General features: G+C 40.8%; 2 protein-coding genes across 2 annotated transcripts in view; one reads left to right on the top strand and one right to left on the bottom strand.

Annotated features, from left to right (window-relative positions):
- Positions 1–2,397: 2,397 nt before the first annotated feature.
- DNAJA1 (DnaJ heat shock protein family (Hsp40) member A1) lies at positions 2,398–12,752 on the bottom strand. The gene is made up of 9 exons (XM_088019018.1): positions 12,681–12,752; positions 11,515–11,713; positions 11,253–11,430; positions 9,163–9,267; positions 8,029–8,256; positions 6,216–6,330; positions 5,117–5,232; positions 4,740–4,840; positions 2,398–3,584 (listed from the first exon to the last, which is right to left on the bottom strand). The coding sequence occupies exons 2-9, from the start codon at positions 11,701–11,703 to the stop codon at positions 3,366–3,368; spliced, it is 1,251 nt and encodes a 416-aa protein (XP_087875144.1). The 5' UTR covers positions 11,704–11,713; positions 12,681–12,752; the 3' UTR covers positions 2,398–3,365.
- A 1,670-nt stretch (positions 12,753–14,422) lies between these two features.
- The window catches only part of APTX (aprataxin), a 78,155-nt gene continuing 68,668 nt past the window's right edge, over positions 14,423–23,909 (top strand). The window contains exons 1-2 of the mRNA XM_088019016.1: positions 14,423–15,295; positions 15,587–15,683. The gene's annotated coding sequence lies outside the window, so the exon portion shown is untranslated. The remainder of the gene's footprint in view (positions 15,296–15,586; positions 15,684–23,909) is intronic.

Genomic DNA, 23,909 nt, shown 5'->3' with positions numbered 1-23,909 from the left:
CACGTAAAGTTGTAAACAATGAATCTTCTGCCTTTCCCAGGTAACTGCTGTGCACGTCTCTTCCTTTTGTACGTTCAAAGTGTGTACACTTACTCTACACCTAGCTTTTCTTAGGAGGGGAGCCCCAGGGACTGAGGCCAAGGTGAGAGAAGGGCCACCCAGGCTCGACTCCACCAGCCTGTACCACTGTCCAGCTGCTTGAGGGCCTCAGACCCTCCAGGCAGACAGTGGGGGTCTGTGCCCTTGTTTCAGGTCTGGGTGATGCTGAGCAGTGCTGGAACTGGCCTGCATCCTGGGCTAGGGAGCCCCTTACCAGCTGTGGGTGCTGTGCACCTCCTGGAGCCAACAGTTGGGCTCACTTTACGAAGAGATGGCAAAGATCATATTATTGGCTTCTTAACAGTATAAGCAGGAGAGATTAAGCAAATGGGAGCTTGATGCCAGCAACCAATGGCATACAGTAGTCCCTCCTTATCTGTGGTTTCAGTTACATGTAGTCAAGGTGGCCTGGAAGCAGATGATCCTCCTCCTGACATAGCATCGAAGTCGACAGTAGCCTAACACCATGTCACAGTGCTTTCATCACTCACCTCCCTGCATCTCCTCTTCTGGGCATTTTCCCTCATCGTGACAAGGGTGAGTACAGTGCAGTTGGGGAGACCACATTCATGTAACTCATTACAGCATATTGTCCTAATTGTTTTATTATTGCTATTAATCTCTATTATGTGCCAAATTTATGAACTAAACATGATCACAGGTAGGTATGTATAGGTAAAAATGTATATAGGGCTCAGGACTATCCTTGATTTCAGGCATCCACTGGGGGGTCTTGGAATGTATTCCATGCGAATAGTGGGAGAGGATAGACGGACAACTGGGCTCTTCTGAAACAGCAAGTTGTGTCAGGTTCCTAGGGAGGTCCTCTGCTGCCGCTGACAGATCATTTCCCTCCAGCACTTAAAATTTAAGTACATGGCAGTAAAATGAACTCTGTAAGGCTAAGGACATTTGTCCTAACCCCATTCAATTGTTGCATTAGTGACTGGAATCACTGAAGATCTGAAGGTATTTCAAGACAACCTTTTTTCTTTTTAAAGCTCAGGTACTATTCAATGTCTTCAGTTATTTTTCAACTTAATACTAGAACTAAGAGCATTTATTGAGCCCTTCCTTCCTATGTAAGCAGCCTCATTTAATTCTCAGAACTACTCTGTGAGGTGACAGCCTATTATGGTTCCCATAATATGAAGAAACATTTCCAGAGGTTCCCATAACCTTGCTCCTGGAGCACACACTGAAAACTTGGTGTAATCCCAAAGCTCAATTTCTTTATTCTTTGAATCCAGCTGCTCTCAGCTTCTCTTCAGGTTTGGGAAAAGCAAAGAATGCTTGGATTATCTGTCCACATTCCATAAACAACTTATTTATCTAAACTGGCTACAGACAGAGGAGTAAAAGAGCATGAATTACAAGAATTGGGACTCCAGTTTTTGCTGTTCTGTTTCACTTTTGCCAGAGCAGTGGTTCCAAGTACCCCGAAAGGCTAACCTTCTGTCCCTGACCTATGGAATTGGCAACTGTGGCAGTGCGGGCTCAGCAACTTTGCTCAAACTCGAGAACAGCAGACTGGAGGGCAGTTTCTCCACCTACAGAGTAGGTGTTTTGATTCTTGTTCTGTCTCACAGATTGCGGAGGAGATAACCCTAAATTAAGTGATAAAGGTCCAGGTCCAGGTTTTGATTTATACTCCCCTCATGACTGAGGTGGAAAGCCTTATTTTTTAAAAGATGTTAAGTGTATTGTAATATACATTTAATACAAATTTCTGCAGAAATTTAAGATTTGTCACAGCCATTATATTTTGAATACTTTGTTTTTGAATACTTCGTTATGCTTTCCTGAGCACCTGGCCATCATATCTGAACATGAGGGTAGCTGTAAGGTAGAGACTAAAAAAAGACAATGTAAGAATAAAGGCTGTGAATTAGGATTACTGACAAGAACCACTGAAGGTGTGGGAACTACTCTTACAGATTAGGTTTCTCCTTTTAATTCAGGTGTGCTCTATGAGGGGAACTTATGACATGGATCACTTCTGGGTTGGAAATGTTTAAGCTTCCTGATTATAGGAAATGCAGCAGAACCAGAAAAAAAAAAAAAAGGAAAACCTCTTCACATTCTCACTCCAGTGTTTGCCAAGTTTTTAAAACCCCTTTTGGCTCATTACTCACCCCTCACCCACATTCACTCCCCGCTCTTGTTTAACATTTAACTGTAGTTAAATAGCATTTTCTATTACCCACTTAACTAGTTAAATGAGAAATCACCTATCTTAGTGAAAAGCCAATGCTTTTAATCTAGGGGAAAAAAAAGCCTGTAGTGACACATTGGAAATGCTTTGTAATCAGTATATTAAGGAGACATTCATACATTTCATTTGCTTAATTCTGATACCCAGATTTAAGCTTGTGAACATGACTTTTAAACATACAATTAAAGCTATTCATCATAATTTGCTATACTACCAACATTAAATTACAGTTACTTCGGAGCATAAGTTAAATGGTTTAAAGTAAGCCTGTAACATACCTAAAAAACACCTTCCTATCTCATACATGCAAATTAACTTCTCCACATAATGTCTCTTCACTCTAAGTTAACCTGCTCCCGAAGTCACTAGTCTGAAGCTTATCATGGTCCAAAGAGAAAGAAAAAAAGTGTAACCAGGACTGATATTAAAAAAAAAAAAAAAAAGATGGCACAGCAGAAGGCAATGCAGTTCTACAAGTGCAAGCCCTCAAGCAGCAGCATTATGATAAACCCCTTCTTTAAAGAGGTATCCTGTCAATGATACCACAGGCCAAATTACATAGCATGCCATCTTCAAGTAACAGCTGAGGCAATAAATGCAGAGGCATCACAATGAATCCCACTTAACTATAGACCAACACTTCTCTACAAATGCTTTGTCTGACTGCCAATTAAATACAAGTTTTAACTTCATAGCTTAACAATTAAGGGTCATACACTGAAGTCAATACATACACCTAGTATTTCAGTCTGAGCTGTTTCATATACATAGAGCTGAAATTAATTACAATGTATGGCCTAAACAAATGCTAGGGGAGATTTTTTTTTTTAAAGTAGTTTTTACAAATATTAAACTTTTATCTTGCACACTGAAGTCATCATACATACAGGGCAAAGTCAGAGCTTTTATATTTGAGTTTATTCTTCATTTAAAACACTACTATAGTTGAATATTAAAACAAAAACAATAGCAAGTAGTGAGCTATGATTATAGTCCTTCACTCATTCACTACTGCATATAAAATGCCAGCAGTGTTTTTTCACTGGCCCCATTAAGAGGTCTGACACTGAACACCACCCCTGGGATGATGTTCATCATCCTCATAGGCTTCCCCATTGTAATGGCGCCGTCTTTCCTGATTTGGATCAAAGTCCACCAGTTCTACCTGGTCCATTTCATCAGTCTCTTCTACTTCCTTCCTCTCAGGTAGGAGTTTTTCCAGCAAAGAAAGTTTATCAGGAGAGAGAAAGCCATTCTCAGGAAAGTTTACCTATAAAAAGAAATCTCTACTGTAAGTTCAGTTTGATACACTTCATTAGCTCCTTAGATATATTACCACTGATCCATTTTCTCCCCCCAAAAAATGTGGTCAATCTGCCAATCCCAAATTAGAACACGTGTTCTAAAAGGCACAGCATGTATCTAGCTAGTACCTGAACTACAATTTAAGGCAATAAAAAAAATTACCCTAGTTAAATTGTACTGTGATGATCCCCGTTCTATTCAGCACATATAAGAACCCATCCTGAAACACTAATCCCTTTTATTTTTTTAAAAGCTGTTTGTCCTCAAAAAGGCAGTCCTTAGCCCAAATTTTTTATTTTTTTTAAAGATTTTATTTATTTGACAGAGAGCGAGCGAGAGCAGGAACACAAGCAGGGCGAGTGGGAGAGGGAGAAGCAGGCTCCCTGCAGAGCAGGGAGCCTGATGCGGGACTTGATCCCAGGACCCTGGGATCATGACCTGAGCCGAAGGCAGATGCTTAATGACTGAGCCACCCAGGCGCCCATGCCCAAGTTTTTTAAAACAAAATTCTCCATTTCTATAAAACTGTTAAAGAAAAAAAAAATAGTATTTTGAACTATATGGTCACCAGAATTTATCAAAAATGCACACTTCCCTTGGCATCTTCCCAAAATGTTTTTAATAAAAGCTGTATTTATGGGTCAAGAGCCAGACAATTTAAGATTGAAAAAAATGACTGAGGGTTGCTTTATAAACCATCCTATTAGCAAACCAAGCTTTGTAGTACTTTGCTAAAAAGCCACAGTAGTTATTTTGAGTGCTTCTGCTGAACTTTAAGATCCCAATTATAGCCTTGTATTAACTTCTTTTTTTTTAAAGATTTTATTTATTTGAGAGAAAGAGAGAATGAGATAGCACGAGAGGGAAGAGGGTCAGAGGGAGAAGCTGACTCCCTGCTGAGCAGGAAGCCCGATGTGGGACTCGATCCCGGGACTCCAGGATCATGACCTGAGCCGAAGGCAGTCGCTTAACCAACTGAGCCACCCAGGCGCCCTAGCTTATTTCTTCCTGGGACAAGAAGTACCAATTTGATGTACCTTACCATTCAGAAATGTAATTCTGTCGTTAGTTTAAATAAGCTAATCATTCTCCAGTATTCCTAGAGTACTTTATAGCTTACCTTAAATTCAATGATAAGGCGACCCTTCTCATATGGTCTACGGTAAATTGGCATGCCTTCATTTAGCACACACTTGATATCTCCATGCTTGACAATTTGACCTAAAAACACAGAAGCCGAGTTTTTCCTTAGTCACGTTTTTATGAGGCAGGGAAAATACAGAATAGAGGAATGTGCTGACTGAATTTATGTGAAGCAATCCATTAACTTTTTAGAAGCTTCCAAAAAGACCCAATACCGTACACAATTTCAGCTCAGCTCCCAAGAAAGATATTTAACTGACCAAGTAAAATACCAGTTTTCTCAGGGCCTGTGCCAGCTGACAGCAGATCATGACAATACTAGAATAGAAAAACAAGCTCATCCAAATATCATACCTGGGTGAGAGGTGATGACGATGGTTCGGTTGTCAAGAGTAGATATTGGCTTTTGAAAGCCACACAGTGCTTCAACCAGCTGTATGTCCATACACATGAAGAGGTCTTCTCCTCGCCTATATCAATGTCAATGACATCGCCTTAGATCTTTCAAATCACCAATTATTAGAAGTACCATGGCAGGCAATTGTGTTTTCTTAACAGCAAGGGTATCAGGTATCTTTCACAAAGATGTCCTTTCTTTTCCCCGTTCTCGCAACAGCCAATATACATGGACCCTGCCAACTGTTTCCTGGACATGACTTTAGAATCCGTCCACACATTCTAGGCAGCCTCAACTACCTACCATCCCCGAACTATTTCTTCATCCCACTCGCTACTTGTGCTTAAACTTTCTTTTCCAATCCGTATTAGTAAAATATTTTATCGAGTACTCCAAACTCTTTTTAACAAGATTCACCTCAAATGACAGCATTTTCCATTGAGACATTTGTGGGAATGTTTTTTCATTAACTCAAAACCAGTTCCTTCAGAGGTCATTCCCAACAGATTTATTGGAACCCTCCTCTCATCCAATGCTTTAAATTAGCAAAGAATAGATATTTAACAAATTGCTAAATCATTCTTGTGCTTCACTCTTAGCTCTTCATAAACTGTTTCATAGTAATAAATTTATATAGTTTTCAGAGTTATACACATTTGTTTACAGTTAAAAACAACCCAACATATCACAAATTCATGATTGAAAGAGTTAGTTTTAGGTTATTTCAAATTAAATGCTATACAAAGACTGTTTAGGGATGTATCCCCTAACCCATCCATTTATACTCATAGAAAACACCTGTAATAAAAGCACATCCTTCAAATTCCAGGTTAGGTAACAACTAAGTTTAGAAAAATCCCCAAATCTGATCCTTTCTGTTTTTAGCTTATTGAAACAGTGGTTAACAACGTTTTAGAAAAAACATCCTGTATAACCCAACTCTCTCCTGCTATACTTTTCTACGGTAATTCCAAGAAATGTCTTTAAAGTAATGAAAAGCTCATTAAAAAAATATGCTGCAAGAGGTCAGTTTGAGTAGTTCATAAAAGTTCTTACCGAGTAAAAACAGCGTGGTCCTTCTGATCTAAAACAATGATAATATCTCCTGGTTCCAGTCCTGGTTCTTGGTCTCCTTCACCATGGAATGTTATCTTCTGGCCGTCCTTCATGCCTAAAAACAAAAGATTTTATACTCAACATCCAACTAATGCCAGAATCAGTCTGTTTAGAAACACTGATGCACGTTTGTGCGGAAAAAAAAAGTCATGTCTTTGTGGATGCTAAATTTACCAAAATGGCTAAGAATGCCATGATTAAATCAGTCCGATTTCTTACTGAAGAAAGTGATCATAGTAGAGAACAAACTCTATAAAGGCAAACAGATGAGGTTCCACATTTTAGAGCTTTTACTACTCGCTGGGTTACCCGGGAAAGCAAGTTGCATAACCTTCCAAAAAAAAATACCAACTTTCCCAGAGACCTACCTCATCAGGGCTGTTTTGACTATTAAAGGGCCCACACTGCCCCTGAATCAGCTGACTGGCAAACATTATTAACCATAAACGTTAATTATTCCAATTTCATTACTTACATCCTTATCTCCTGAACCAATGATCATCGAGGTGACCCACACAAGAACTTTGTTTTACTCATTATGGAAACTATTAAATTTACACATGTAGCCAATACTACAATGAATCCCTATATATTCATCAAACTAGATCAAGCAGCTATCAACTCATGACTATTTCATGTATTATACCTCCACCCATGCCCCCCCTACATATTTTGACGCAAAATCCCGACATAATACTTCAGTATGTACTCTAATACTAAGAACTTAAACCACAGTATCAGTATTATACACTGACAAAACTAAACAGCCTTCAATCATTTGTGAAGCCAAGTATCTTGTTACAGTGGTGAAGCAATTAAACAACTAGGTTTTACTGGTTGTTCCACTACTGTAAAGACGTGGGTAAATGCAGCAAAAATGGTTTCACTTGCCACTAATGCCCTCCAAAATACATATTGTTGGTAGCAAAAGGGGATGTCCTACCAACATACTAAACATGGACCAATTAAGGAGAAAACATACTAAACATGGACCAATTGAGGAAAAAATGAAGGGAGAGTCAGTACCATGATTCACATGGATGAATACTATTACAGGAGTTTAACTTAATATAAATATATGTAATAATATATAACATTCATACTATCAATAGTTCCACCAATATGCAGTTTGTAATACTAAGTTTCATTTTAAGTTAGTAAAGTCTGAAAAACATTACCACATATTCATAATCTAAGTTCTTACATATCAATTAATGAAACATGCTCATTAGTTTAGAAAAATTAAGGAAATCTTTTTGAGACCGCCCTGAATTCTTCACCTAAAAGCAAGCATATTCCGGGGTGCCTGACTGGCTCAGTCAGGGAGCATGTGACTCTCCATCTCAGACTTCTAACTGCAAGCCCTGTGTTGGGTGTAGAGATTATTTAAAAATAAAATTTTAAAAAAAGGTAGGCATATCCCTTCATCTAGCAGTTCCCAAGAAAATTAACAATGTGTGAAGTTAATTGCAATGAAAAAGGTGGAAAAACTGATTTAATAGAAGAGAATTAAGTGTGGAACATTATTCAATCATTTGATGTCAGTGTTACATTAAGTGAGGAGATCCGTGAAGTATTCCCTACAAACGTACAAAAGCTTGGCATGAAAAAGCACTTACTACATAGCTAAGAGTTATCCCTGGGTGATAAGATCATACATAAAGCCTATTAAGGATAGTTTTTAATTACAAAATGTAGTATTAATAACTTGCCACAGCACTCAAGAATTCAAAATAAGTGGCTCAGAACTCACCTTTGTCAATATGAACTTCTAGAATCTTCTTCTCTCGAACTATCTTCCTCCCATTGCAGCTTTTACATCTGTCTTTGGGACTGATCCGTTCCCCATGGCCCTGGCACTCCATGCACACAGACTGAATTTGCTGAACCATTCCAGGTCCTATCTGATGAATTCTTATTTGCATTCCAGTACCTCGGCAATTGGGACAACATTCGACTGCTCCTTTCTTACCACCTCGGCCTAGTTTAAAAAGAAATGTTTGAATTTAGTATTAGATACAACAAATGTTTTAAATGAGTTCTTACATACATTTAATTTCCAAGATCTGATGGAATTCTGCCCTAAAAGTCTACGATTCAGCCTTCTTATAATTGATAAAGCAGAGCCACCATCAGCTTCAGTTATCTACTGACATTTTGACAGCTGTCTTCCCAAAAAGCGCCAATTCAGAATTTTATTTTAAACATATGCTCCCAAAGCACCATTCTTATGACTACTTTATCTGAGATGAACATTTTAAAGCATATGCTCTTTAGAAAGGAGCATTTCCAACAAATAACTTACAAAAAAGACCAGAGATTCTTAGCCAAGAATCTGTCTAAACAGTAAAATGTCCAAAAAGAGAAGACACTATTAAAAACATATTACAGATTCTGAAACTATTAGAATGATACTTAAAAGTTTTAGAGAGAACAGAAACTGTTCACCTCTGCACAATGTTGAGGAAAAGACACCAAATTCAATTGACCCCAATTGTATTTAAAACACAAACAAAGGGCACTTGGGTGGCTCAGTCAGTTAAGCGACTGCCTTCAGCTCGGGTCATGATCCCAGGGTCCTGGGATCGAGCCCCGCCATCGGGATCCCTGCTCCGCGGGAAGCCTGATTCTCCCTCTCCCACTACTCCCTGCTTGTGTTCCCTCTCTTGCTGTCAAATAAGTAAATAAAAAATCTTCAAAAAAACCCAAAAAAACCCCATACACAACAAAAGAAAGGTGGTATTTTGCTAGTATTTCTCAAGGTGGTAGGTTCAGGTTTTCTTCACACTTGTAGTCTGCAAGATTTAGGTAGTGTACTGTCAGTTTTATATATCCAGAAGTTTCAGTTTCCTTTTCAATTATACTTAGAGGTGTTAAAAGACCATACCTTCACATTTATCGCAAATCACATTCTTTTGCAGAGCTAGTTTTCGTGTTGCACCATTATATAAATCTTCTAAGGTTACTGAGAGCTGATGCACAACATTTTTACCTGAAACAAAACATTGCTCATTAAAAATTTGAGGTGTTACTTCTTATACATGTGTTCATTGCACTTTAAAAACAGTAAAATAGGGGCGCCTGGGTGGCTCAGTTGGTTAAGCAACTGCCTTCAGCTCAGGTCATGATCCTGGAGTCCTGGGATTGAGTCCCGCATCGGGCTCCCTGCTCAGCAGGGAGCCTGCTTCTCCCTCTGACCCTCCCCCCTCTCATGCTCTATCTCATTCTCTCAAATAAATAAAATCTTATAAAAAATAAAAACAGTAAGATACATCTGTTGAACACCTACTACACTACATACACAGAAGTTGGTCACATTATCACCTGTGATTCTCAAACTGAGATATAATTTCGGATGAGGAAAATTGGGTGAGTTAAGTAATTTGCCTAAGGACGTATTTGTGGCCATCTTACAAACTAAAGCAATCAAAAACCTCAACTGCAAAAATCACTTGGGAAAACCAATGTTAAATATCAGGTTTCACAAATTAATCCAAACAGCATCTCTTTCCTAATATTCTTTTAATCTTTCATTTAGTATGGTAATGATATGGCCAATTACTTCATCCAAAAATTCTTCAACACAAGTTCCAACTATGCAAGACTGGCCAGTGAAGCAGACAGTCTTCTATGGAGACTGGATAAATCTATTAATTCCCACTTCTTTGTGATATAAGAGTAGCACTTACTTTTGGGGGCAGCAGTACTTAAAAACTGTATTTTTCATACAGTGTGGTCCAATACACCTTCCTGCAGTGACAAATATTTTATATCCATGGTATCTAATACAGTATCTGCTAATCACATGTGGCCATTTAGCACCTTAGTAAGGCTACCAGAGAGAAATTTTTGTTTTGAATTAATCTAAAGTAAAATGTGGCCACGGGCTACAAAGGAGTGCCCTATCTCATCTTAAAATGTGAAGTGGAAGATAGAAATTGCATAAGGACACAAAGGCTACAGAAATGAAATCACCTGCCAATGGTTAAGTTCCTAGTTAGTAATTCTTCCAGTGACTTTTACCCACCAAACAGTACTGCCTTATGCCTAAGTGAAAAAAGCTCCCTTGCTCCTATATGCACCTAATGAATACTTTTAGTTCCCAAACAAGTGTGAAGCACCATTAACTATACCCTTTTGTTCCTAGCTCCACCTTTGGTTCTGTATCAGATACAGTCACATGCAGTTGGTTCTGGCATGTTAGAAACTGCCCCCCTTACTTTAGCTTTATAGATCTGAGAAAACAGGGAAGGAAAACAAACAAAAACTCCTTTAGTGTGGTTACGTATCCTCCAGTATCACAACAAAAAAATCTTTCATTAATCTAAGTCCAAGTTTGCCAGTCAATTCCTTAAATTTTTTTTTCTAAATAAAAACCGCTTGTTTTTCTGTGGGAGAAATCCTAAACAATTCATTACGATTGCAAATCGTTCTAAAATGAATTCCATAACCACATTTGGTAAGTGTTGAGGGCACATATTTTAATAAGAAAGCAGAAACAAGATTAAACAGACCATAACCTATTTGGAGTTAATAAACCTGTGTTCCATTACTGACTCTGGTGCCTTGCCATATGTGACCTTGAAAAAATTTTAATTTCTTAACTTTAACTCACTTTTAACTGAACAAGGCCATGTATCTCCAAGGCTGGGGGTAGGGGAAGGGATCAAAAAAGAGCTCTAAAAACGACTCTGTCCTATACTCTATTCCTTTAATTAACGCTTGATAACCTTCCTGAAGTCGTGCATGTCAGAGACCTTTACAAGCATTTACTTGTTAAAACTTGATTGGCCTAGCTATTTCTGGCTACATCAGTCTCACTTAAAAAAACTACATCATAAATCAAGGTGGCAGTTTATGTCGGTTTGCAATATTATACCAACATGTAAACAAGCATTTCAAATAGATGATTTCTCAAGAATTTGCTTTCACCAAGGGCTACTTTAATTTGCTCCATGTGGACTAGGTTACTCTTACCTCTCCTTTCTCTCTGCATCCTTCCTCCTCCTCCAAAAAACATATCAAAGATGTCCATGGGGGAGCCAAAACCACCACCAGCTCCACCTTCTTTAATTGCCTGTTCTCCTCCTTTGTCATATAATTCCCTTTTCTTTGCATCAGAGAGTACTTCGTAAGCTTGAGAAATCTGTTTAAACTGTTTGAGAAAAAAGAAATTTCAGTTAAAAGTGCTGCAAAGCAGTCACTGTATTACACATACTCGTCAGGTTGTAGTAAGTACTATACACCTGGCAAAGAACCACAGCGCTGCATTTAAGAGTAGGACTACATCACTTGCCTTCTCTCCTTCATTTGGATTCTTATCAGGGTGGTACTTCAAGGCCAGTTTCCTGTAGGCCTTTTTCAATTCCTCTTGGGTGGCATTGGGTTTGACCCCCAAAACATCATAGTAAGTGGTTTCTTTCACCATTTTCTACAGCCTGAAATAAAAAGCAGTTTTAACTGACTTTCAACTGGAAATTTTAATTAGTCAAAATCAGAGATATAGCAGTTTTAACTGACTTTCAACTGGAAATTTTAATTAGTCAAAATCAACGATATGGCAAAGAAATCTGTTCTCCCCAAATCTGGTTTTAAAAACCCACCTTCCCCAAACTTCAGAGAAGGTTCCTTTGGTAGTTCAGCCATAAATTCTAACGAACTAAGTGTTAACTAATAATTATCAGGAATAATTCAAAGGCCTTCTACAGCAGCTGGTTCCCCCTCTCCCACAGGAAAGCTCCATACTAACGCCACTATTATCTGGATTCTTCCTGTTTCACTTTCCAGTACTGACAGCAGTAATCAAAAAGAGCACCAATAGGTTCAGTCTACTGGTTATTACGTTATCACTGTCTTTGGTAAATCTGATAAGCCATACACTCCCTAGATAAAAAAAAAAAAAAATTTGGGCACGGGGGAGAGGGAAACGGATTGGTTTATGAAACTGATTAAAAGCACAAAGCAAGCTCCCCTCCCCCCCAAGATGTTTCTCAATCACAGAACTTACAGCACTTCCACTTTGACCACCGAACCCCTCTCGCCCCCACAAGCCAGCGTAGTTTACACGTCGTTAGGTTTCCCCCTGCCGTAGGTACAGACCTTTAAGGTTTTCCTCCTCCCACCTTGACCAAAGGGGTGGGAGAACCCCAGCCAGCCCTCAACAAAGAGGAGGGGAGACCGGAGAAGCGGCCGCAGCCTCCGCCCCGCTCCCCCCGCAGCCCCTCGACCCTCGTTCCTTCCGCGCGTGCGCGCATGGTCGCCCACCCCCAGCAAGCTGGGGCGGAGGGGACGCGGGGGCGCGCACGGGGGGGGGGCGGGTGGAAACCCGAAGGTGGCAAGTCCTTGGGGACCTCGGGCTAAACTGAGAGTGGAGAATGCTTCAGGAAACGTCTCGGGCCCACTCACCGCGTGCCCGAGATGGGTTGCCGCGGCACCACACCAGCCCTCCCAAAAAGAGAATCGTGGATACAGGAACCAACAACCCTTCCGCCCACGCGAAGCCAACCGCCTCCGACCGCGACTCCATCCGGCTTGTCCGTGCCAACAATGGCGCCGGCCCTGGGACAAGAGGAAGCGCGAGGGCTGAAACTCACCGGTGAGAGGGCCGAGGCCGGTGTGGGGGAGCGGGAAGGGGCGCGTTGCTGGGCGCAGCTCGGGCAGCCGCCGCTGCTCCGCGTCTCACCGAGCGTTCTGGAAAGTTCCGCCCGGCGCGCCGCAGCCGTCGTCTTTTGTAGCCGAGTCCAGGCGCGTCACTCGACGGAAGTCCCGCCCCTTTCGCCGCTGCCACCGCCCCTCGGTTACCTGGGCAACGGCGCGTGGGCAATCGTGCTGGGAGGAGCTTTGCCGAAGGGCCTTGTGGGGGTGGGTGCAAGCTTGGGTTTCTGGTGCTTGTGGAACTTTCTGGAGTTCCTTCCTCCACCCCGTGGGCCAGAGAGTGCGGAAGTCTCGGGCGGGAGCAGGGATTGCTAACGAGCGGTGCAGTAACGGGCCAACTCCGGATTCCCGAAACCGCAGGGCGGCCGGCGCAGCCGCTGCCGCCTGCGACGGCTTGGGAACCGAGCCCCATGCGGGAGCTGAGTTCGGAACAGGAACCTCTTAGAACAAAGCCCCGCCGTACTCCCTTCCTGCCGGCTTCTCTTTTGCAGCTTTGGGCATCTGTAATTGTCTTAGTTCCTCAGCCCTGAGATTCTGGGAACCCGCCGAGGAAGAAGTGCCTTGTTCTGGACAATCTCAGTCCTCTGATCTTGCTCCTTTTCATGCGTAGTCCATGGCCTTGTAATCCACCAAATTGCAAGTGGGAAGAGAGAGCTCTTTGTGCAAGTCTAGGCCCCTGTACGTATGTTATTTGCCTTGGCCCTGACTGTGTCCTACACGTTGGGCACCAGGAAATGTTTGGAATACCTTGATGCAAACTGAGGGCCTTGGACTCCTGGCCTGGCATTCACCCTGTTGGCCAGTGAGAGGCACCAAATCGACTTACTTGACCTAAATTTTTAAGCCCTACCAGTCTGTGAACTTGGATTTACAGTCTGCGAAGTGAGTCCTTGCACTTTAAAATGTTGGGATGGGGGCCATAATGGAAAATGGAGGCTTATATTCAATAATACTAAATATGGGAGTATTTATCTACCACCAAGGAAGCTGGAGATGCAAAGTAGAAAAAGCCCGGTTCACATCACTTAGATTTTAGTAGGGAACCGGGCATATCAACGAACTTGAGAGAACCACAAGGTAGATCAAATCTGATGGAATAGGGAAAGCATCCGTGGGAAAGTAGTTGAGCCGATATTTTTTTCTTTTTTAAGATGTCATTTTTTAAAAAATTTAAATTCAATTGCAAATAGTGTGTCACTAGTTTCTGAGGTAGAGTTCAGTGATACATCAGTTGTTTAGAAAACCCAGTGCTCGTTATACTGCGTGCCCTCCTTGATGCCCATCACCCAGTTACCCCATCCCCCACACCCCTCCTCTCCAACAACTCAGTTTGTTTCGTATGGTTAAGAGTCTCTTATGGTTTGTCTCCCTCCCTGATTATATCTTGTTTTATTTTCACCCCCTTCCTCTATGCTTCTCTGTTTTGTTTTTTAAATTCCACATATGAGTGAAATCATATAATTGTCTTTCTTTGACTTATTTCGCTTAGCATAATATTCTCTAGTTCCATCCATGTTGTTGCAAATGGCAAGATTTCATTTTTTTGATGGCTGAGTAGTATTCCATCATATATGACCACATCTTCTTTATCCATTCATCTGCTGATGGACATCTGGGCTCTTTCCATAGTTTGGCTACTGTGGACATTGCTGCTGTAAACATTGAGGGGCAGGTGCCGCTTCAGATCACTACATTTGTATCTTTGGGGTATGTACTTAGTGCAATTGCTGAGTGTAGGGTAGCTCTATTTTTAACTTTTTGAGGAACCTCCATTGATCTGAGTTTTTAAAGGGATGAAAACATTCCCAACAAAGCACAAGAGAAGGCTAAGAAGTGAAAGAATGTGATACTTCTACGGAATTGCAAATAATTGGATGTTACCACAGCTAAGGGAGCTGGTGGCAGTAGGCTAGGCTTCAGAGCTATTTGGGGAACAACCTTGGATATATCTTGCTAAGCTCAGGATTTTGAACTTTACCCTGAATGCATCCTGATGCGTACTTTTTCAGCATTATCTCTTTTATTTAAACTGCACCTAGTTACACCAAGCTTATCAGCAGTTTTCCTCGATGCACTTCTTCACTTCTCTGCTTTTGCTTCCACTGAGAGGCACCAAATCTTTACAATCTTAGAGGTTACCATCTCAACTTATTGCCTGTGGTAAAAACTTTTTTTCTTTAACCAACCCTTATGGAAGTCTAATACTGCAGGCTGAGCACTAGGGTTTGGTAATATAAAAATCATTTAAATCATGTTCCTGCCTTTGAGGATCTCACCACACAAAAAAGGACGAGTTGTGTTGTAAATGCCAATAAAGGAAAAGGAAGAGTATTGAGATTCGGAATAGCAGAACCTTGCACGTCCAGGTGAGTATTCCAGATCAAGAGACCAGCAGGTATAAGAACATAAACAATTAATAGAGAACAGTAAACAATGACAAGTTTGTTCATGTGTTCTGAGGCGTTGTAGTTCTAAAATTCTGACTTTATCATACTATAAACAGTGTGTTTGTTAATCTAACATTGGTTAAGCATGTGAAATGATAAGTAGAATATATATCAAATCACTTCAACTGAGAGTTTCCACAATAAATATTACTGTGTCTAGTATTTCTTAAATATTACTATACTTAAATATTATGTTTCTTTTTGCCTCAGGAATCCAATGGAAATTCATACAGCTTTGAGAACGATGGAAGTCAACATAAAGCTATGAAATGTGATATCAAAAATACTTTTAAAACCAGCAAGCTAAGTGAGCTTAATTACTTATTAAAAATAAAATAAGGGGCATAAAAGTTGGTTTAAAAGAAAAGGAAGACTATGTGCTTATTTACTTGTATGTGTATAGAATATTTCTCAAGGATACCAAAAAACTTGTGATATGGTTGCCTTTGGGGAGAGGTAGATGCTGGTGAGAGGAGAATGGGAGGGAGACATTTCAGAATATACCATTTTGTAACTTTGGAATTTTTAACCTATTTGAATGTAGTACTTATTTAAAAAATTAAACTTAAAAAAGTATAAAATCCTCTCCTCCCAATTCAAGCTTTGAACTCGTAATTTGTCACCCCAACAGCAAATTTAGGTAATTCTTGGTGGCCTTAAAGAACATCATTACATATGTTGTAATATTTTTCTTTCATAGAAACTTAATGATGCTAAAAATATGTCTTTATGAATATTTTAACTATTCAGTAAGCGAACTTAGCACTTTTAAGCATTCTTATTTATATAAAAAACAAAAAGATGAGCAATAATTTAGTTTGTGTGTTTTTTTGGGTTAAGAAATGGTATTGTATTATACATGCTGTTTGTAACTTGCCGCTTTCATTTAATTTATTGTCATCTTACCATGTTAGAATAAATAAATCTACCTTGTTATTTTTAATGGCTTCATAATATATAGTATGCAGGTATTACAGTTTATTTAACCATTCCCCTATTGACGAACGTTTTGGCAATTTCCAGTGTTTTACAAACAATGCTGCAGAGAAATTCTCAAATATAGTTGTAGACACTCATACCAGTGTTTCTGTACGATGGACATCTAGAATTGAAATTGCTGGGACAACTTAACTGCAGGTTTAAAATTGTAATAAGTAACTACCCTTTCCCTTTTTTGGCTTTTGTGTTTCTTCTCCATTCTTTCTCCCTCTCCCCTCTTCTTCATTTGTTATGCTTAGGAAGCTTTCACCAATCCAACATTATGAACGTATTCTCCCAGGTTTTCTTCTAGTACTTTCATGGTTCCATTTTTTACCCTGTAAATCTTTTTCCACCTAGAATTGATTTTGGTTTAAGTGCTGAGGATTATTTGTAAGAAACTGAGTTTTATTTTTCTTCAAATGGTGAGCTAGTTTTTCTGTTTTAATACTCTATTTTTTTTTTTAAAAGGATTTTATTTATTCATTTGAGACACAGAGATACAGAGAGAGAGACAAGAGAAAGCATGAGCAGGGAGAGAGGCAGAGGGAGAGGGAGAAGCAGGCTCCCTGCTGAGCCAGGAGCCTGATGTGGGGCTCGATCCCAGGACCCTGGGATCATGACCTGAGCCGAAGGCAGATGCTTAACCATCTGAGCCACCCAGGCGCCCTTAATACTCTATTTTTCCTGCCTAATGTGAAATGCCATTTTTCTCACATAGTAAATTTACATTAAAATGCATTTTTTTATTTTTTTAAAGATTTTTATTTATTTATTTGACAGAGAGAGAGCGAGAGAGGGAACACAAGCAGAGGGAGTGGGAGAGGGAGAAGCAGGCTTTCCTCTGAGCAGGGAGCCCGATGCGGGGCTCAATCCCAGAACCGCAGGATCATGACCCGAGCCGAAGGTAGACGCCTAACAACTGAGCCACGCAGGTGCCCTGCATTTTTTTTATTTTTTAAAGATTTTATTTATTTATTTGAGAGAGTGAGAGTGCAAGCATGAGCAGGGGAGGGGCAGAGGGAGAGGGAGAAGCAGACTCCCAGTTGAGCAGGGAGCCTGATGTGGGGCTGGATCCCAGGATCCTCGGACTATGACCTGAGCTGAAGGCAGATACTTAACTGACTGAGCCACCCAGGCGCTCCTTAAAATGCATTTTAATGTCTGGGAGGCCTAGTTCCCCTCACTGCTCCTCCTTTTTATAGTTTTTTTTTTTTAATTTTATTTATTTATTTGACAGAGATAGAGAGAGCATAAGTAGGCAGAGAGGCAGGCAGAGGGAGAGGGAGAAGCAGGCTCTCCGCTGAGCAGGGAGCCTGATGCGGGACTCGATCCCAGGACCCTGGGATCATGACCTGAGCTGAAGGCAGCTGCTTAACCAACTGAGCCACCCAGGCACCTGTTCCTTTTTATAGTTTTTCCTGGCACTTTTCTAGTATGTTTATCCTTCCAAGATGAATTTAAGAATATTTCTGGCCAGGGTGCCTGGGTGGCTCAGTTGGTTAAGCGACTGCCTTCGGCTCAGGTCATGATCCTGGAGTCCCTGGATCGAGTCCCGCGTCGGGCTCCCTGCTTGGCAGGGAGTCTGCTCCTCCCTCTGACCCTAACCCCTCTCATGTGCTCTCTCTCATTCTCTCTTTCTCAAACAAATAAAATCTTTAAAAAAAAAAAATATTTCTGGCCAATTTCCCCCAAATTCCAATGTGACTTTGATTGTGATTACAATTACAGTGCTTTTATACATTAAGTCAGTTTGGGGAGACTTAACATGTTTATAAGGTTGTATCTTCCTACCTGTGGACAAGGTATATTATGCATACCGCTGCATATTCCCTTTATTGTATTTTATAGTTGCTATTTTTTAAAAGGTAGGTCCTGGGGCGCCTGGGTGGCTCAGTCGTTGGGCGTCTGCCTTTGGCTCCGGTCATGGTCCTGGGGTCCTGGGATCGAGCCCCGCATCAGGCTCCCTGCTCAGTGGGAGGCCTGCTTCTCCCTCTCCCACTCCCCTTGCTTGTGTTCCTATTCTCGCTGTCTCTCTCTGTCAAATAAATAAATAAAATCTTAAATAAATAAATAAAAGGTAGGTCCTGATCATTTCTTCTTGAAGTTGTTACTAAACGCTGTCTTTTTGTTATCATGAATGGTCTCTTGTCTTACCATTTATTTTATTTCAGTGGTATGCTTTATAACTTTCCCCAACCATGTGACCAGATTACAGGTGTCCAAGGAGGTAGCTGGAAATGGCTAGAGGCATGGCAGAAGCCAAGTCATTAGGGCTTGAACACTATGCTAGTAGTGTGATGTTTATCTTGAAAAACCCCTGGAGGATTCTAGGGAGGATGGTAATATAACCACTATGAGCTGACTTTTTTCTTTCTGAGTGCCTGTCAGGCACTGTGCTGAACTTTCTACAAATGTTGTCATACATTAATCTTCACAGCAACCCTTTTTTACAGATGGGATTTGATCATATTTACATTTTCAAACAGTCATTTGGTACTGATGTGAAAGATGGATTCTTAGGAAGCTTTTATTGTATAGATAAGATCACAAGTGGTGAGGCCTAAATAACAGAAATGGAGAGGGAGAGAAATAGAAATAGAAACATAGGGGTGGAATCTGCAGCTCGTGGTGACCAGCTGCAGAGGTAAGGGAGAAGGAGTCATAGCTGACTTCCAGTGTTCTGGCCTGAGCAACACAATGATTGGGGAGGCCCTTCCTGAGATAGGAGGCCCAGAAAGAGGAGGATGAGAAGGCTGTGGTGGGGCAGAATTGGGGAGGGCAAAGGTGAGTCCAGTTTTGGATGTGTAGAGTTACTGCTATACTCTTTTCTTTAGATTAAAAAGAGAAAATTTTGGGAGTGCCTGGGTGGATCAGTTGATTAAGCGACTGCCTTCGGCTCTGGTCACGATCCTGGGGTCCTGGGATCGAGTCCTGCATCGGGCTCCCTGCTCAGCGGGGAGTCTGCTTCTCCCTCTGACCCTCCCCCCATCATGTGCTCTCTCTCCCTCATTCTCTCTCTCAAATAAATAAAATCTTTAAAAAAAAAAATTTTTATTGGAAAGCACAAAATGGAAAGTAAATTGCAGCTAAAATGCTGTTTCTTATGTTTGTATAAATTATATTTTTTGAAACCTCTAATTTTTAATTGACTGTGGGGCCTAGGGGGGCTAGAAATTATTTTATTTTATTTTATTACGTTATGTTAGTCACTGTACAACACATCATTAGTTTTTGATGTGGTGATCCACGATCCATTGTTTTCGTATAACACCCAGTGCTCCATGCAGTACGTGCCCTCCTTAATACCCATCACCGGGCTACCCCATCCCTTCATCCCCCTCCCCTCTAAAACCCTGTTTGTTTCTCAGAGTCCATAGTCCCTCATGGTTCATCTCTCCCTCTGATTTCTCCCACTTCATTTTTCCCTTCCTTTTCCTGTCTTCCATGCTATTCCCTGTGTTCCACAAATAAGTGAAACCATATGATAATTGACTTTCTCTGCTTGGCTTATTTCACTTAGCATCATCTCCTCCCGTCCCATCCATGATGATGTAGAAGTTGGGTATTCATCCTTTCTGATGGCTGAGTAATATTCCATTGTATATATGGACCACATCTTCTTTATCCATTCATCTGTTGAAGGGCATCTCGGCTCTTTCCACAGTTCGGCTATTGCGGACATTGCTGCTATGAACACTGGGGTGCACAGGGCCCTTTTTTTCACTATATCTGTGTCTTTGGGGTAAATACCCAGGAGTGTAATTGCTGGGTCAGAGGGTAGCTCTGTTTTTAATTTTTTGAGGAACCTCCACACTGTTTTCCAAAGTGGCTGTACCAACTTGCATTCCCAACAGTGTAAGAGGGCTCCCCTTTCTCTACAACCTCTCCAACATCTGTTGTTTCTTTCCCTGTCCATTTTTGCCATTCTAACTGGTGTAAGGTGGTATCTCAATGTGGTTTTGATTTGAATTTCCCTGGTGGCTAATGATGATGAACATTTTTTCATGTGTCTGTTAGCCATTTGTATGTCTTCTTCAGAGAAGTGTCTGTTCATGTCTTCTGCCCATTTTTTGACTTGATGATTTGTTTTTTGGGTGTTGAGTTTGAGAAGTTCCTTATAGATCTTGGATACCAGCTCTTTATCTGTAGTGTCATTTGCAAATATCTTCTCCAATTCTGTGGGTTGCCTCTTTGTTTTGTTGACTGTTTCCTCTCCTGTGCAGACGCTTTTTATCTTGATGAAGTCCCATAAGTTCATTTTTGCTTTTCTTTCATTGGCTTTTGGAGATGTATCTTGAAAGAAGTTGCTGTGGCTGATGTCCAAGAGGTTACTGCCTATGTTCTCCTCTAGGATTTTGATGGATTCCTGTCTCACATTGAGGTCTTTCATCCATTTTGAGTTTATCTTTGTGTATGGTGTTAGAGAATGGTCGAGTTTCATTCTTCTGCATGTGGCTGTCCAGTTTTCCCAGCACCATTTATTGAAGAGACTCTTTTTTCATTGCATATTTTGGAAATACTTTTTTTGAGTATCACCAATTTGTTCTTGTTCTTCTCTTTATAACTATACATGGTTTATCTTCTTTATGAGCTCTTCTCTCCTGCAACCCCTCACCCTTCCAGTTGTTATTATTTATTTATTTTTAAAGATTTTATTTACTTATTTGAGAGACAGAGGGAAAGGGAGAAGCAGACTCCCTGCTGAGCAGAGAGCCCAATGAGGGGCCTGATCCCAGGTCCCTGAGTATCATGACCTGAACTGAAGGCAGATGCTTAACCGACAGAGCCACCCAGGCACCCTATTTTTTTATTTTTTTATTTTTTTTAATTTATTCATTTGAGAGAGAGAAAGTGAGTGAGAGCATGAGCAGGGGGAAGGGTCAGGGGAGAGGGAGAAGCAGAGGGAGTAGGGAGCAGGGAGCCCTACGTGGGGTTTGATCCCAAGACCCCAGAATCATGACCTGAGCTGAAGACAGATGCTTAAGTGACTGAGCCACCCAGGCACCCCCAGTTTTTATTTTTTTTAAAATACCCTTTTTATTTTAGAATGGTTTAAGATTAGAAAAGTTGCAAGGCTAGTACAGCAAATTCCTTTATAGCTGGCATCCAGTTTTCCCTATTTCAAAGTGTTCAAATGATAATAGTAGTTAAAACAAATGAACCAATACTGATACGTGATTAGTAACTAAGGCCCATCTTTATTTGAATTTCCTTAGTTTGTACTTAATGTCCCTTTTCTGTTCAGAACTCTATCCAGGATACCACAGTACTTTTAGTCCTCATGTCTCCTTGGACTCCTCTTAACTGCTACAGTTTCTCAGATTTTTAAAATTTATTTTTTTTTATTTTCTTTAAAGATTTTATTTATTTTTTGACAGAGAGACAGTGAGAGAGGGAACACAAGCAGGGGGAGTGGGAGAGGGAGAAGCAAACTTCCTACGGAGCAGGGAGCCTGATGTGGGGCTGGGTTCGATCCCAGGACTCTGGGATCATGACCTGAGCCGAGGGCAGATGCTTAATGACTGAGCCACTCAGGCGCCCCTCTTATTTTTGATAACTTGGACAGTTTTAAGGAGCACTGGCCAGGTATTTTGTAGACTCTGTCTTTGAATTTGGGTTTGTCTAATGTTTTTCTCATGGTGAGACTGGGTTTATAGTGTCAGAATCCAAACTGCACACTGAATAAAACAAAACAGAAAGATGAGTTTGTTGTAAGGCTTTCTGCCTGCAAGCTGGGGAGCTTAGGGAAACTAGAGTAATGAGTTTCAAGTTGCCACAGTCCAAGGGATTTTTCATGGGGTAAATGTGGAACTTGCTTGGTTTTTTCAGATGATTGGTTGCCTAGTGGTCTTCTTTCTTGTTTGTATTAGGGTAAGCTGAGTAGGGAATGAGTAAGTCCAAAGATGGCATGAACAGACTTGGCATTTGGGGATTGGCTAATGTACTTGCTGATTTCTGAGAAGAACTATAAATTCCTGTAAGGTTAAGTTAAGTTTCCCTTATATGCCTGCATTGACCATCTCCGTTTTGTCCTTGACATAAGTGACTCCATTTTAGTTTGGTCCTACAAATGGGTTTGGGGGAGTAAGACCACAGGGTTAAAGTACTTAGTTTCATTATATCGTATCCAAGGTACATACTATGAACCTGGCTTATCACTGTCGATGTTTAACTGATCACACCTGGTGAGGTAGCATTTGTTAGGTTTTTCCATTATAAAGTTACTCCTCACCTCAGTCACCTCCTATTTTCCATAATGTATCCTTGAGAAGGAAGTCATTCATCTTGATGTCATTGGCATAAAGGCATGGTCTGGCACAGAGCAGACATTCAGTAACTGTTGAACTGAACTGGGTCTCTATGATTTTTTGAGTCTCACAGAAGTCCTGACAGATAATTTTCTCTATTTTATCAATAGGAAAATAAAAATTTGAGGGGTGCCTAGGTGGCTCAGCGTCTGCCTTAGACTCAGGTCATGATCCCAGGGTCCCGGGATCAAGCCCCGCATCGGGCTCCCTGCTCCTTGGGAAGCTTGCTTCTCCCTCTCCCACTCCCCCTGCTTGTGTTCCCTCTCTCACTATGTCTCTCTCTGTCAAATAAATAAAATCTTAAAAAAAAAAAGGAAAATAAAAATTTGAGAATTTGAATAACTTGCCCAAAGTCCCACCAAAGTGGTCAAGTTTGGAATTTGAACTCAATCTTTCTGAATGCAAGGCCTGTTGTCTTCCCTACCACTCTGGCTTCACAGAGTGTTGTGTTTACTTTGGCCATTTTCCCTAAGTACTTGTAATGCAAAAAGTATCCACAGATAAGGGGGTTAGTTCTTTGGTTATATCAAAATGTAATTCTTCATTAATTCATCCTTTCAATTTAAAGTCATACTTCAGAACTCTCAGCCTCAAATTTGGCAGACCTCTGTGCCATGTATTGCTTGACCTAATTCCAATTGAATATCTTTTTTTTAATTCCCTACAGAGTTGTGGAGGGTGGGTTGCAGCAGGGCCTTATTGGGAAAATGGGGACCAGTTAGGATGCTATTACAGCAAAATAAAAACATAGGACCCCTTGTTAAAAAAATTATTAATAATTTTAAGACAGTGCCAGCAGAGCATTAAACCAAGCACGTGGCCTTTCTAAGTGTGAGACCCTGTGTGACCGCAGAGGTCACACAGCCATGAACCTGGCTGGGCAGTAGTAGAATCAGTGGGTAAAGAGAACCGGTATTAAAGCAGTGGAAGTGAAAATGGAGAAGAGAGGCTGTTAACAACAGACCTTATAGAGGTAAACTTATAGGAATAGATTGATGATCAGATATGATAGGTGAGTGGGCAGATAAAATATGGAATGTAAAGTTTCTGATTAGTGATGCCATTTACTGACACAGGAAGTCAGGGGACCTGGTTAGCTCTGAGGGGAAAATGGTGAGTTCAGTTTTAAACATATTAATCCTCACATGTAGTCAGGAAGCACTTGGATAGACAAGTATCCATAGAAAAAGAAGTGGAGGGTACACTCCAGTCTGATAGTACTGCTTACTTATCTCTGAGGTTAG

The sequence above is a fragment of the Eumetopias jubatus genome, unplaced genomic scaffold (genome assembly GCF_037043125.1).
Source record: "Eumetopias jubatus isolate StellerSeaLion01/CBP00866 unplaced genomic scaffold, mEumJub1_p1.0 scaffold_15, whole genome shotgun sequence".
NCBI classification, from domain to species: domain Eukaryota; kingdom Metazoa; phylum Chordata; class Mammalia; order Carnivora; family Otariidae; genus Eumetopias; species Eumetopias jubatus.
The sequence above is the reverse complement of the archived record's forward strand: the minus strand, read 5'-3'. Positions and strand labels throughout refer to the sequence as shown.

What these genes read in the sequence shown, in the direction of transcription:
- DNAJA1 (XM_088019018.1), bottom strand. Translation starts at nt 11,703, where the DNA reads ATGGTGAAAGAAACCACTTACTATGATGTTTTGGGGGTCAAACCCAAT. An exon ending in GGTTCTTTGCCAGGTGTATA is followed by an intron (nt 11,431 to 11,514) that starts GTACTTACTACA and finishes TTTCTCAAACAG; the next exon opens with TTTAAACAGATTTCTCAAGC. An exon ending in GATGCAGAGAGAAAGGAGAG is followed by an intron (nt 9,268 to 11,252) that starts GTAAGAGTAACC and finishes GTTTTGTTTCAG; the next exon opens with GTAAAAATGTTGTGCATCAG.